Source organism: Globicephala melas, chromosome 12, assembly GCF_963455315.2.
Source record: "Globicephala melas chromosome 12, mGloMel1.2, whole genome shotgun sequence".
Classification (NCBI taxonomy): domain Eukaryota; kingdom Metazoa; phylum Chordata; class Mammalia; order Artiodactyla; family Delphinidae; genus Globicephala; species Globicephala melas.
The window spans coordinates 59,348,659-59,363,810 of NC_083325.1; the positions used below are offsets into that span (position 1 = coordinate 59,348,659).

At 37.6% G+C, this 15,152-nt stretch overlaps 1 protein-coding gene across 19 annotated transcripts in view; it reads right to left on the reverse strand.

Annotated features, from left to right (window-relative positions):
* ARHGEF33 (Rho guanine nucleotide exchange factor 33) overlaps nucleotides 1-15,152 on the reverse strand; it is a 120,698-nt gene that overhangs the window by 91,922 nt on the left and 13,624 nt on the right. For all 19 annotated transcript variants that reach the window (XR_009566160.1, XR_009566161.1, XR_009566159.1 and 16 more), the window contains exons 3-4: nucleotides 2,307-2,417; nucleotides 653-702 (exon numbers count right to left, since the gene is read on the reverse strand). Coding sequence is in view for 16 of the 19 variants with exons in the window: in XM_060309312.1 (XP_060165295.1) it covers nucleotides 653-702; nucleotides 2,307-2,331 (75 nt within the window). In the remaining 3 variants the exon portion in view is untranslated. The remainder of the gene's footprint in view (nucleotides 1-652; nucleotides 703-2,306; nucleotides 2,418-15,152) is intronic.

The window sequence follows — 15,152 nt, forward strand, 5'->3', positions numbered from 1 at the left end:
TAGAGAGGAGCATGGGTTTCCCTAACCCAAGCTACTTTTACATTACAAATTATGTCAGAATAATCTGTATGATTTTTAAGGACAGAAATTTACTTTAAATCACATGCGCAAGATAGAAGCCAAAGAAATGCTATGTAGAGAGCCAAAGCAGCCCAATGTGACTCTTGTTGCAAACATATTACATAAAATTTTGCAGAACGTTTATCTCCCTTGTAAATCAAATTATTCCCATTGTTTAAAAAGAGATTACATTTTTTTCTATTATCGTATTTGAACACTTGCAATATTAACCCCCTTTTATTTTCAGTTCTCCCTGCTAAAATAAGAAACTAAGAAAAGTAGATCTCTCACTCCTGACTGAAATGTTATCGCACAGTGTAATGCCAGGTTGATGGAGGCAACAGGAAGAAAAGCAGCGTTGATGTGGGAGTGGTGGTGCTGTAATTTATAAACTGGATAAGTTGTCCTTCAGTCATCAGTTTTCTCAAAAGTACAATGTGAATGGTACTCTCGTCCCTGCCTATCCCACAACCTTAAGTGAACAAATACAATGATATATGTAGAAGCTTTTATGAGTGCCAAAAAAATTTATACGTAAAGGACAGTCATCACTCTGACACATAGGAGAGCTCAAAACAATCTGTGTCTTTACCTGGTAAATCTGTGTGGAAGGATTATTCATCGGCTTATGTTCATTCTCTCCTGTAGGGAGAAAGAGCTTTGTTTAATCAACACAATTCATTCTGTCCCTATTCTCTTCAGACACATGCAGGGAATAAGGGGACTTATAGGATCCTAAATCTGTGTCTGCACGACAGGAAGCCAATGATTCAACCAGAACAGAAGATAAATTGGTGTAGGTGATTTTATATTACATCCTAATGACCAAACCATATCTACCTGATGTAACTCTTATAGCAGAAAACCATGCTTTACCTTGGTGGGGAAGTTTCTCAATCAAACTGAATGACGAGTAATCATTAAATAGTCAGAAGGGAATGCCCATGAAGGGTCTCTCTCTGATTTTGGGGGCTGACTGAGGTTTACTTGAGGGGATAGTTCCACAGTCAGGAAGGCATCTATTCAGTTGTCACTTTATTGTTCTCAGGAGGCCTCTATAAAATATCCCTTACTTCTCCTGCCTCTGATCTTTGCTAAACCTCTGAACTTTGCCCTTCTGTCACTGCCCAGATCAGCTAAGGGAACCTTGCCATCCTCCTGGACAAGAGGGTTGATAGAAGGGAATTGTCAATGCAAAGGGTCTGGGAATGATGCAGGCAGAAAGAAAACAATACTGTTAACACCAGAGACTCTGAAACACAGGTCAAACACAAAGGAAGTAGTAGGTTATAAATACCATTTATACCTAGGGAGGAAAAAAGGTTGGCCTAGAATGTACCTTTTAGAATCACATTGGTTGGCTCTGAAGATGAGGCAATCCATGTAAAACATGCAGCCCACATGAAGCCCTTTACTCATCCACTTAGCTACATCTCCTTTGTATGAATTGTATGAATTGAATCACATTGTATGAATCAAGCAGTTTATAGATGAAACCCCTGGTTGCAAATATTTGGTTGTATGAATGTGTATATTGTTCTCCTAAGACATGCAGGTATAGTGAACCCTTCCTTAGAGGAACCAGCCTCGGTATGTTAAGTTCATAATACGTAACCTCAGCCCAGAATTTATACACACTGAGGGCTGTCCCTATAAAATCCAGATGGTTAGAGATTACCAAAATTCCCCACACAAGCTTGAGTAAAGATTACTTAGCCCATTTTATGCTATGTCCCAACAGCCTGGTATAATGTCAAGAACCAGAACTTGGGAACAGAGACCAGGCTCCCGAATCAAATGTTGATAGGTCGTGGTTTGTAGCCTGACTTCTCTATGACTGTTTCTTCACCTGTCTATTGGAGATGATAATAGAACCTACTTTTATATGGTTGATTCTATATGGTAAAGATTAAAAGAGAAAGCCCTATGTTTCTAGGCCAGCCTAGGAGGTGTTGGATGTCTGTTAGTTGAATATGTATCTTGGCCTTATTCAGCAGGTCGTTCTGAGGCAGTCCCAAAGTTATTACTAAGAAAAGTAACATAACTACTCAAATTGTATGTATACATGTTGCATTTCCTGTTTCCCCAGCACCAAGTCTATGCTCTTCGTGGTCATTCTACTATGATAAGGCAATGAGAATAGTCAGGTTAACATATTATCATGTTTTGAGACAAGGGCAAGACAAGCCCACAACCTACATTTCTTAAATCCTGAACCTTAAAGCAAGACATAGGAGAAATCTAACCTTGCTTTGTTTTGGTTTTTTCCATGGTGCCTGTTGCTTCTCTCCTCCAGCTTACTCTTCAACATTGCATCTTCATTGTCCCTGTATCAGGCCATCCCTTCTTCCCCGGACCTGTCAGTTGAAATCAAGAGTAAGGGGACAAGTGAAGTGACTGGATTTACTTTATGTGTTAACTTTAAAAAACTGAAATGAACACAGCTATTAGAAGCAACAGGCATTGTGTGCAATTTCAGAAGAGTGAAAATATTGTTGAGTAAATATTTAGCTTGAAACTCAAAGGTAGGGCTTCCCTGGTGGTGCAGTGGTTAAGAATCCACCTGCCAATGCAGGGGACATGGGTTCGAGCCCTGGTCTGGGAAGATCCCACATACCGCAGAGCAACTAAGCCTATGTGCCACAACTACTAAACCTGTGCTCTAGCGCCCACGAGCCACAACACCCATGTGCCACAACTACTAGAGCCTATGCTCCACAACAAGAGAAGCCCCCACAATGAGAAGCCTGAGCGTAGCAATGAAGACCCAACGCAGCCAAAAATAAACAAACAAAGCAAATAAATAAATAAATTTATATTTAAAAAACTCAAAGGTAAATATCTTGTGGACAAGTATGAAATTCATTACTTAAAATTATGGTAGTCTTTAAGATACTATTTTGGGGATCAAATAAATTAATTTAAACCCATTGATTTTATTAGCAGGGTATAGTTTAAGGAAATTAACTTGAGCAGGCATAAAGGCTAATATATCTGTTTCTGTTTAATTAAATAGTAAGTTCCTTGATGGCCTTATCCCCACTTTCTGCATCTGGTAGACTTTTTTACACCAGGAGATGCTTGTCAAATGTAGCCTGGCCGCTGTGACCATTAGACATGAAACTGCCAGTTCAGCATGAAATCTAACAAGCAAAAATAGTGTTGTGGACATTGGCCCTCTTTTTATCCATCTAGAATTTCCAATGATTGGGGAATTCCCCAACCTTATGAGGCTTGATCAGAGGCCTCCCATTAGATAGAGGCTGAAAGTGCCAGGTTCTCCTAGCCTCCCTTGCAGCTAAGGTATGACGGGCACATGGTACCACTTTGATACACCCACCCCAACTGGCAGTTGCAGAAGAATTTCCTAAGGCAGATATACTTGATATACTTTCTACTTTCTTAGAAATAGAAAGAATTCTTAAGACAGCAGCAGCAGCAGCAGCAGCAAGGAGGGTGGTGGTGACCATGATCTGGTACAGACAGTTTAGGTAACTAAAGCTGCTGCTGTTCTTGGTCCTTTCCTCACCAGAACAGCTGTACTACATGATTTGGGGCACTGCTGTTGGCCGCATATCCCAAACTTGGTTCCCCAGTCTCCTAGCAATTCTATGAGCTGTCCATATCCTTTCAACAAATTCCTTTGCTGCATAAATTAGCCAGAGCTATTTTTTACTGCTTTGCAACTAAGAAACCTAACTGAAACAATAAAAATATATTAACACTATCCAAGATTGAGAAGACACAAGTTAAGACTTTGCTCATTGCTCTAGAAAAGACAAATCTAATCCACAGTGATAAAATGCAGATCAGTAGTTGCCTAGGGCAAGAGGTGGGAGTTTAACTGGGAAAAGGCACAGTGAACTTTTTAGAGTGATAAAAATATTCTGTTGCTTAATTGTAGTAGTGGTTATACAGATGCATAAGTTTGTCAAAACTCATCAAAATGTATATTTTGACTGGGTGCATTTTATCCTGTATAATTTATACCTCAAAGTAGAATTGGTGTTTCATTCATATATTGAGGTCTGTGAAGCAAAATGATAAATTGACAGTCTGGAAGGTTCACATGGATGAAAACCTGGTCAACAGCTACACAGTTATAAATGAGGGATCTAAAGGAAGGCCCAAAGTGAAGGCCATATGCCGTTTGGAATCTTGTACATTTTTCATGTGAGCATGGAAGTTATGTCAAGGTAAGGCATCTTCCCTAGCTATCTGAATCTCTTTCATAGCTTATATAAGCATTACTAAGATGAAATGTTTCTGCTCCTTAGCAATTGATTTGATATTTAATGAATTCCATGATGAATATAATTAAATCACAGAATGTTAGAGCCAAAAAGGCACTGAGAAAACTATTTGATCCTTCTTCTTCATTTATAGGAGAAGCAACTGAGGCCTGGAGAGGAGAGGAGAAGTGACCTGCTCAAAGCCACACAGCTTTGAAAATAATTGTTAGAAGTGATTTCTGTTACTATTTGGGGGAAAAAATCTTGAAATATGTGAAGCCATATTTTAATGGGATTTTATGGATAATTAATTCCAGCAGATTTATTGATCTAATCTACAACTAATTAAAAACAAACCCCAAAACCTCCATCTATCTGAGATAAAATGTAAATTTTTGCATTTTCAGAGGTAAGACATCATCAAGCTCACAAATGTACAAATAGTTGCTGATTTCAAGAAGTAATCAAAGGTACGTGGTTACTAGAAAATAAATTAGAAATTTTATTTTATTTATTTAATTACGAAAGCAACCAAACCACATTGTAAAAAATTTTTAAAATTTAGAGGGACAAAACCAACTATAATGCCTCTACTTAATGATCACAGTCATTTGATTGTATTGCCAGTCAATCATTTTGCTCTTGAATGTTTTACCTGATTGTTAATGGAGCCTACCTATAATTTTTAATCTACTTTTCCACCTACATTATAACATAAGCCTGTTACTTTCTTTTACAAATTGGACCATTATTATTCATGTTGTTTTTATTGTGGTCATTTGGGTAGAGGGTACAAGTGTTCCTCCTTAGTCCCAGTCAGTGTTAACAATCTGCTGGAATTCTTCCATCCCTTTCTCCATCCTCATAGAACCACATTCAAACATATATACGGAATATACATATATGGGGTGGAGCTGTCATTGTAGTTCATACTGTACCTCTCTGCATCATCTCTCTCACTTAATACATTGTAGCAATCTTTCCAAGTTAATTGGTAGAGATCTAAAAATCACTTTTAATGGCTGCATAATATCCATGGTAGGAATGACCTGTGTTAATCATTCCTGTATTGATGGGCATTCCCCTTATTTCCATTATTTTGTCACTGAAACAATGCTGTGACAAACATCTTGGTACATAGAGCCATATATATTGGTGCTTTTATGTATGTAGGGGTTTAATAGATATGACTAGGTTGCTTTCCAAAATGACTATCTTCTCATTTCCTCCAAGAATACTGCACGAGTACCTTTTCTCCTGCATCCCAGCCAATAGTGGATGTTAATGCTTTTTAGTTCTTGCTAGTCAGATGGATGACAAGTGATATTTCATCTTACTTTTACTAATTTCTAGTGCTACTAAGCATATCTACATATACTTACTGGACATTTAGATTTACTCTTTTGTGATTATCTATTCCTCTGCTTTGCATATTTTTCTATAGGGTCATCTGCCTTTTCCTTATCAATTAATGAGGGCTTTTATATAATATAGATTAAATATTTATTTGTCACATGATTTATGAATATCCCATCTATCTTTTTGTCTTTTGACTTTGTGGACACTTTTGCTATTGACACATTTTTTTAATTTATGAAGTCAAATAAAATTTTTCCTTAATTGCTTCTTGGTTTCTTGAGTTGGTTTTAAAAGCTCTCCTCAGCCCCAGAGTTTTATATATACATTTTTCCTAAATTTTCTTCTAAGGTTTTTATTATTGTTAAGTATTTAATTCATCTGGAATTTGTTTTTATATATGGGGTGAGAGAGTGTTCACTTTCCTTATTTCCCAGATAGCTAGCCACTTGTAGCCACACCAGTTATTACATAAATCATCATTTTCCTCCACGGAATTGAAATACCATTTCTCATGTACACTGAGATCTATTATTTTTCTATGGACTCTCTATTCCATCCTGATCTATCTAACTATTCCTATTCCAAAATCACAAATTATATGGCTCTTCAGTATTTTAAAAATATTTGATGAGGCAAGTCATCTATTATTCTTTTTATAATTTGCTTTTCCTGACATTTATTTTTCCATATGAATAAATGTACTACATGATGATTTTACCCATTACAAAAAAATGTTGACATTTTCATTGGAATTGCATAGATTTATATATTAATGTGGGAGAATTGGCATTTTTCTTACATCAAAATTTGTCATCCAAGAGCAATATAGTTCTCATTTGTCTGAATCTTGTTTTAGGTTTTTCAATCAGATTTTTTAGTTTTCTCTTAAAGTTCCTGTACTTTTATTGTTAAATTTATTCTTAAATAATTTATAATTTTTATTGCTACTGTGAATGGCATTTTTTCCATTTCCAATTCTCTGTTGCTGGTTTTCGTATTCTCTCTCTCTCTCTTTTTTTTTTAATATTTACTTTATACGTAGCCACATTACTAAATTGTTTTATTAATTGTGGAAGATTTTTAAAATAAGTATTTCTAGGTGACTTTTATCCTTATTTTCAAATTTTATACTGGTTATTTCATTTTTGTATTTTATTATATTTGCTAGAGCTTCTAGAATAATGTTTACTAATAATAGTGACAGTGGATATCATTATCCATCTTCTTATTTTAATGTAAATGACTTTAAAGTCACTTAGAATCATATTTATTTTCTACCTTTGGTAAATAATGTATATCATATTTAAGTAATTTCTTTTTAGTCTTATTTTATTAAAATTCCTTATTAGGAATTTATCAGTTCTTTTAGCAGCTATTGATAGAATTGCCTTTTTCTCCTTTAATTTATTATTATAATGAATTATACCGATTCCCTGATGTTGAATCATCCTTACATTCCTGGGATATTTGCTTGGTCATAGGATATAGTTTTGTTAGTTTTGTTGATACTCTGCTGGATTCTATTTGTTAATATTTAGACATTTTTGCATCTATATTCATGAGTGATTTTGATCTGTGGAGGATTTATTGCTCTTTGTTTTTTATTCTATGGGGGGGAATTAATGTTATCCTAGCTTATTAAAGTGAATCAAAGAGTTTTTAAATCTTTTTCTATAATCTAGAAATTTTAAAATTAAATTGCGATTATCTGTTCATTGAAAGAGAGTAGAGCGTAGCTATGAAAACATTTGGTCTTAGTGCCTTTTTAAAAAAATAGATCCTCTAGAGACTGTCATACAGAGTAAAGTAAGTCAGAAAGAGAAAAACAAATATCGTATATTAATGCATATATGTGGAACCTAGAAAAATGGTACAGATGAACCAGTTTGCAGGGCAGAAATTGAGACACAGATGTAGGGAACAAACATATGGACAGCAAGGGGGGAAAGTGGTGGGGGTTGGGGGTGGGGGTGGGATGAATTGGGAGATTGGGATTGACATGTATGCACTGATGTGTATAAAATGGATGACTAATAAGAACCTGCTGTATAAAAAATAAGTAAAATTCAAAAAAAGTAGATCCTTAAACCCTATTCAATTTCTTCAAAAGTAATTGGTCTTTTCGACTTTTTAACTTAATTTTATAATTTATATTTTCCTAGGAAATAGTTTCCTTAAGTTTGTCAACAAATCTGTTGATAGAGAATAAGCATCTAACTTTTATTGAACAGCTGCTGTGTGCCAAGCACTATGCTTCATGTTTTATTTATATTGTCACCTCTAACTGAATCCTCATATTGGTCCTGTTTAGTTTGGATCATTATCTTCATTTTTTTTTTTTTGTGGTACGCCGGCCTCTCACTGTTGTGGCCTCTCCCATTGCGGAGCACAGGCTCCGGACGCACAGGTTCAGCGGCCATGGCTCACGGGCCCAGCTGCTCCGCGGCATGTGGGATCTTCCCGGACAGGGGCACGAACCCGTGTCCCCTGCATCAGCAGGCGGACTCTCAACCACTGTGCCACCAGGGAAGCCCTATCTTCATTTTTGAGATGAGCATATTGAGGCTTGGGAAAATGAGGTAATGATGTACCCAGGATCACAGATAAGAAATGGCAGAGGGAGACAGAATTGGAACTCAGGTCTCTGTGATTTCAGAACTGGTGGATTCAACTCCTAAATTTCTCCAAATAGTTTCACAATCATTATATTTAATTACTGAAAAATACTCGTTTGAGAAATTATATCATTGTTTTCTTTCCCTCTCCCCATTATTGAATATTAGGCTCATTCTCTATTTTTCATTATAATTAATGAATATAAAAAAGAATATAGCTTTTTCCCCCTTATTTAAGACCTTTTTTAGGCTAAGTTTACAGAAGAGAATTACTAGTTTGAAGAGGATGATCATATTATTGAGTAATATATTTTGAAAAGTACATCTTAAAAGGGAAAATAACAGGATTACATGGACAAGTACTATGACTTTTTCTGGAAAGAGCTATACTACATTATGCAATTCCCTTTGAGATCTTACTTGTAGCCTGCTTCATTGCCTATGGGCATCCCTCACTCTCTGGGCCCAGTAATTCTTTACTCTGCCCTTCATAGTCCTTGAATCACTGCCTGCCTTTGAATAAATCAGATACTGCCACGTTATTTTCACCAAGTTATCATGCTTCTACTCCTCCCCAGCCTTCCTCCTTTCTTTCCATCTCTACAGTAACAATTCTAGCCTCTAATAACATCCATCTGGGCCTTGGCAGACTCTTGAAAAAATACTGGTAAGTTTTTTTAAAAAAAGCCTGTTTGTCTCTAAACCATGTCTGATCATTATATAGAGCAATGGTTTTTAGTCTGTTCTTTGAAGCCCTCAGTTTTTTTTTGAGCCTGCCTTGGGAGGAGAGAGAAAGCCACCAAGCTGGTGGAGTCTTGGGCCCCCCTTCCCATCCCCTTCAACCAGAGTCTCTCTGTTCTCATCTAATTCACATACTATAGCTTTGGGGAAGAATTTTCTTTTAAAATGGGTTCCTGATGTTTTAAAAAGGCTCTAAAATGATCACAATAGAGAAATAAGAATGTTGAAACATTAACCTAAAAAGTTATAACCAGATTTTTATGAAATTCAAGTAATAAAATTAGTAATATTAATAAAGGTAATAGAAGCCTAAGAATACTGAAAAATCTCCTGAACCTCCCCCAGACTGACCTAGAATGTATACTCCACACACAAAAGCAGGCATAAGACCACAAAAACTTAGGATTGTCTATTACTTTCCAATTACTGCTGTGACAGAAAAGGAAAGTTTGGCACTTTGGGGAATTGAAATTAATTGAAAACAGACTTGAGTTAATTTCCATTCCAGTGTCCTTTATTGAATGGGTCTTTAGTGCACATTTCTAATTTAGTAGAATGAGAACTTTTTGTGTTAGGGGGAGGGTGATGAGGAAATATTTTCCCCTGAACTAAAATAATTCATCAGGACAAATCTTGCAAATGGTTTCAAAGAGGAAAGTCTACATGATCTTTGTGATATAGAAAAGTACTTTGAAAAAATTTATGAAAGGGGTTGTTTGTTTTTTCCATACAGCCTCAAAGCAACATATGTTTCATGAAATGATATATTTCATGACCTTGCTTGAACCTGCATCATAGTTTCCAAAGCACTCCCATACATTATCTCACCTGGTGATTGTAGCAGTGCTGTGCAGTGGGCAGCACACTTTACCATCCATTTTATACAAAGGGAAACAGTAGCTCTGAACAATTAAGGAAGTAGCTCCAAGTAGAACCATTATTCTATTAGTTTCTATCTTTAAATAAACCTCTTCATGTCACAGGATTCCAAAGCACTAGTATCAAAAGCCACTTTTACTGTCATTATAAACGTATCAGTTCCTATGTGTGGTCTGATAGCTATTTGAAAAAACAGATTGAAAAAATTGTAAAATGACGAAAGTGTTGACAAATCTAATGACATATAAGGAGATTGAGAGAAAGAAAGAATACAAAGTAGAACAAAAAAATAGGATGTAACCACCGATTCAGAGGCTATGAAATATTGTTATTAAAATTCTATGTGCAGGGCTTCCCTAGTGGCGCAGTGGTTGAGAGTCCGTCTGCCGATGCAGGGGACATGGGTTCGTGCCCCGGTCCGGGGGGACCCCACATGCCGCGGAGCGGCTGGGCCCGTGAGCCATGGCCGCTGAGCCTGCGCGTCCGGAGCCTGTACTCCGCAACGGAAGAGGCCACAACAGTGAGAGGCCCACGTACCGCAAAAAAAAAAAAAAATTCTATGTGCATTTTATTGCCAATAACTTTTAAAGTGAAATGAAATGGACAATTGTTTAGGAAAACATAGGCTGTTGAACTTTGTTTTAAAAACTATAAAGTCAATTACAACTCTCTATAGAAGATATTGAAAGGGGGAGGTCAAATATCTACCACCAAATAAGAAATAACCCAGGATAATATAACAGGAAATTTCTATAAATAACAATGACTGTGTTATTTAATCCAGACCCCAAAATAAGATATATATGTCACTAAATCCATTCTATGAGGTTCTGATACCAAATCTACTCTAGGATAGCCTAAATAAATATACAAATATTCTAAACAAAAATACAACACTATGATCAGTGGTTTGTTCTAGGTTATAAAAAGGTCTTGATGCTTAGAAATCTATTAATATAATTCATTAATCAATATAATGCAAAAAACAAAACAAAAGCAAAGAGCACAGTGTGACCCTGAGAAGCAAAATGATGAGATAAGACAAATTTCACAATACGTAAGTGTACATGCAGGTGTTTAAAATGAGGATGCCTCAGTGATAATGTAACTTTTTATACCCACTTCCCCCAAATATATATAATAAAATCATCCTTGAATACATAGCAATTTATGATGGCAAAGGCAATAAATTAAAGAGTTAAAATAGGGATCTCACCAGATGACTCAAACAATAAATAGTCTTATTTTGAAAATACTTCTTGGTCCTCAAGTCAGCCTCTTACTTGACCTTTTCTCAAATATAAGTGTTGCTAGAAACAGGATGGCCCCTGCCACTGAATCAGGTCACAAGGCCATTGTCACATCCTTGGTTAACTGCCTGAATGCTAGTTCCCTTACCAGACTGTAAGCAGAGGGTGTGTTTTATTCATCTTTGTATCCCCTGCTCCTTGCCCCATTCTGAGCTTGTGCTCAACAAATGCTTATGGAAGTGAGTTGAATTCTCATCTAATAGCCTACAGAGAAACGTGATTTTACCACGCGTGCTTCACATAAGCAAAAAATAATCAGTGGTAAATACAGAAAGAGTTTAGCCTAGAGGTGATTTTTGTTAGAAAAAAAATTGTTTTATTTTATCAAGCAAAGTTTCACTAGCAGAAATATATCCCCCGCGCCCACCGTTGGGCTTGACAAACCAAGAGAGAATAAATAGGATTTCCTAACAAATGGTCCAGCACCAAAACTGTAACTGATACTCCATGGTTGCCAGCAACCTCAAAGTGCCCAGAGCCAATGAGAAGAGGGGCAAAGCACAGAGAGTGGGCAATTCTGTAGCTCATAAAGCACATAGAGCTTCTTTACATCTGAATATGGAATAGCAGAGGTCCTCTCACCTCCACTCCACAGGCACGTTAATTTTTTTTGTTTTGTCTACCAAATATCAGGCAAGATATTTGCTTGAGTTGCTGCGTGTCAACTCAATCAGAAAAAAAAAGAAAAAGAAAAAGAAATGCCAGCATGCTATTACACATACAAAAAAATCCAATGGCCAGAGATAATTATTTTAAGTTTAAGAATGCCTCATTTAAAACATCAAAGCTTATCAAAAGTTTCAGACCGTATTACTTCCAGAAGCTCTTCTGACTCATTAAGTGGCATACATAAAGGTGTTAGAACCTGATTTTGCAAGCTGGACACTTCAGGGGCTACGGGTCTGGTGAGGAAGATGTGCACTATCTCTTTTCTTATCCTGGTTTGACTCACTTTAATTTCAACCTTTTAAACAGGTTCTCTCCCTGGATTATCTGAGTAGAAGTTAAGAGCCTCCCAGCACTCTGTTCAAGAGGCAGAGGGCACAGTGTTACCTGAATACAAGGTAAATACCTACTTCAAAAGAAAATTGACTGTTGCTGTATTTTCACTAGGTCAGTCCTGCTTGGAAGAGAGGGAAGATGGTGAAGGGCAAGAGAGGCTCCTGGGAGAATTTTGCAGGGAAGGAGCCCTGAGCCCCAGAGAAAGCTCCCTCCAGCCCTAGGGTTGACCCTAATTTTCAGAGGGTAAACCCTTAACTAGTCCTCAGGAAGTATTCTTCCGGCTGAAGCACAGGCAGTGGCAGGACTCACAAGATCTGAATCACATAGCTGAGTTAGTAGTACTTTGTGAAATAGAGCATCAGTTACCACTAACAGCCTATTTTAGGTGAGAGGGGAAACAAGGTTACTGCTGACACTCCTGGGAGCATAATTTTCATAGTTCAGATGAAATGACATCCAGTTTGGATCTGCCTTTAGCACTTTTATAACTGCTAAAAAGGAAACTAGAGTAAAATACAATCTTCATTAATGGCTAATTTCTTACCACCTCCCAGTGAACTCCAGGACTTGGAAATCATAGACAAATCCTGCAAATCTATGACCTCAGTTAGAATAGCCCACAGCCCGTGCACCGTTTACAGGGGTCAGCAATGTTCTCTTGAAACTACAGCATCCTCCCTGCAGAACTAGTCCCCCCACAGGCCTTACGTATTCCTCCCTGAGGATCTCCCTGAGGAGTCCCCACAGTTCCCCTGCCTAAAACCCTCTGCCCTCTGCCACCCCAAGTCCTGCTCACCCTTCAAAGGGCAGATCATGACTCATACCCTTCATAAGCCTTGACTTGGCCATTCTCCTCAACTGTCATCTGTCTTCACTAGGGCAAGGATCATCTAATAACCCATTATTATTAGAGTCAAACAGCATAGTAACCTAGATATAAGAAATAGTCAACATTTTTACTGATTGATAACAAATGTAAATCCATCATTTGTTTGATAATTTCTTTTTTAATTTATCCTATTACATACATGTCCTCCTTAGAGCTAAGGTATACTGAATCCAATCAGTGGGTAATTTCGTACCACATCTGGTAAGTTTGGCACAAGGATAAAAGGCCTAGGGAATTCCCTGGTGGGCCAGTGGTTAGGACTCTGTGCTTTCACTGCTGAGGGTGCGGGTTCAATCCCTGGTCAGGGAACTAAGATTCTGCAAGCTGCTCAGCAGCACGGGCAAAAAGGAAAAGAAAAGGCCTAAAAACATTCCATAAAGAGACCAGAACACATTGGGCACACTGGATCTGGTTTTGCTAAGAAGCTATATTCTGATTCCTAAATCTCATATTGCACTATTTCAATTTCCTTTTTGGAAAAAGTTGGGACAGGAATAAGGAAATAAAATATAGAAAGAAGTACTCCATCCTCCTGCCTCCAAACTGAATTACATACTTCTCCCATCCCAGATAGTTGGATAGCAATCCTATTCTTCAGAACCTTTAAAAATATGTATGGAAAGACACTGAACAACCTCACTTGAAATCTATCTAGGGCTACTTAAATGTACTATAGCAAATCATTCCCTGTGTAGATCATGCCCATTTCAACTTGTTCTGATATCATTTGAAAATGGCTCCCTTAACTGAAGGCAAGCTGATCTAACAGGGCACACACATGCTGCCCCACATCATTTCTTGCCTTTGTTGCTATGTACTTAGCACTCTTGTTAGGCCATCCATTTTGCTTTCTGATGACGCAATCTGTGAACATTTTCCTCAGGCTTCCTACCATAGAACTATGTAAAAATGTTCCCTAAAGAGTCAGGAAGGTAGTGCAACTCATGACTAGCAGTATTGGGGAAAGGAAGGAATACTGGACTGAGATCCAACCCTGACTTCTCACTCACTGTGGGGCTGTGGGAAAGCCAGGCACCCTCTCCAGGCTTCCATTTCCTCATATCTAGTATGCAGAGTCTCTCAAAGTCCTTGCAGCCCTGAAATGCTGAGGCTAAAACCCTAGCAGGGCATCTCCAAATATTACTCAGCAATATGGTGATATGGCAACCAATGGCTTTCCTTCCCAGCCCTCAGTCCAGAGCCTTCTATAACTGTCCCTTTGTTCAATTTAAAAAACAAAAACCAGGGACTTCCCTGGTGGTCCAGTGGCTAAGACTCTGAGCTCCCAACGCAGGGGGCCTGGGTTCAATCCCTGGTCAGGGAACTAGATCCCACATGCCGCAGCTAAGAGTTCTCATGCCACAACTAAAGATCCCTCATGTCACAACTAAGACCTGGCACAGCCAAAATAAATAAATAAATGTTAAAAAAAAAAAAAAAGACCCACTGTACCCCAAACCAAAATGATGCTAAACAGTTCACAATTTTGTAATCCCTATTTTTTCTGCTATGTCATTTTAGCTATCTTTTTAGTATTTAGGTCTTTATTTTGAGAGAAGGAAACAAAACTGTCTGTTCTTCTGATCTTTTTCTTCTGCTAAATGAATATCCCTTGTTGGACTTATATTTCTTTCCAATGAAGATTTTTTTTAACATCTTTATTTTAGTATAATTGCTTTACAATGGTAAGTTAGTTTCTGCTTTATAACAAAGTGAATCAGCTATACATATACATATATCCCCATATCTCCTCCCTCTTGGGTTTCCCTCCCACTCTCCCTATCCCACCACTCTAGGTGGTCACAAAGCACCGAGCTGATCTCACTGTGCTATGTGGCTGCTTCCCACTAGCTATCTACCTTACGTTTGGTAGTGTATGTATGTCCATGCCACTCTCTCACTCCAATGAAGATTTTCACTTGGCTGTTCCATGGTCACCTCAAATTCAACCTGTTTAAATCACATCGGTCACCTTCACCCTATCCAGGTACCCCCTTCAGATTTCATTTCCCAGGCTCTGTCACTAACACCACTATTGACCCAGACTTAAGACCTTGGAATGATT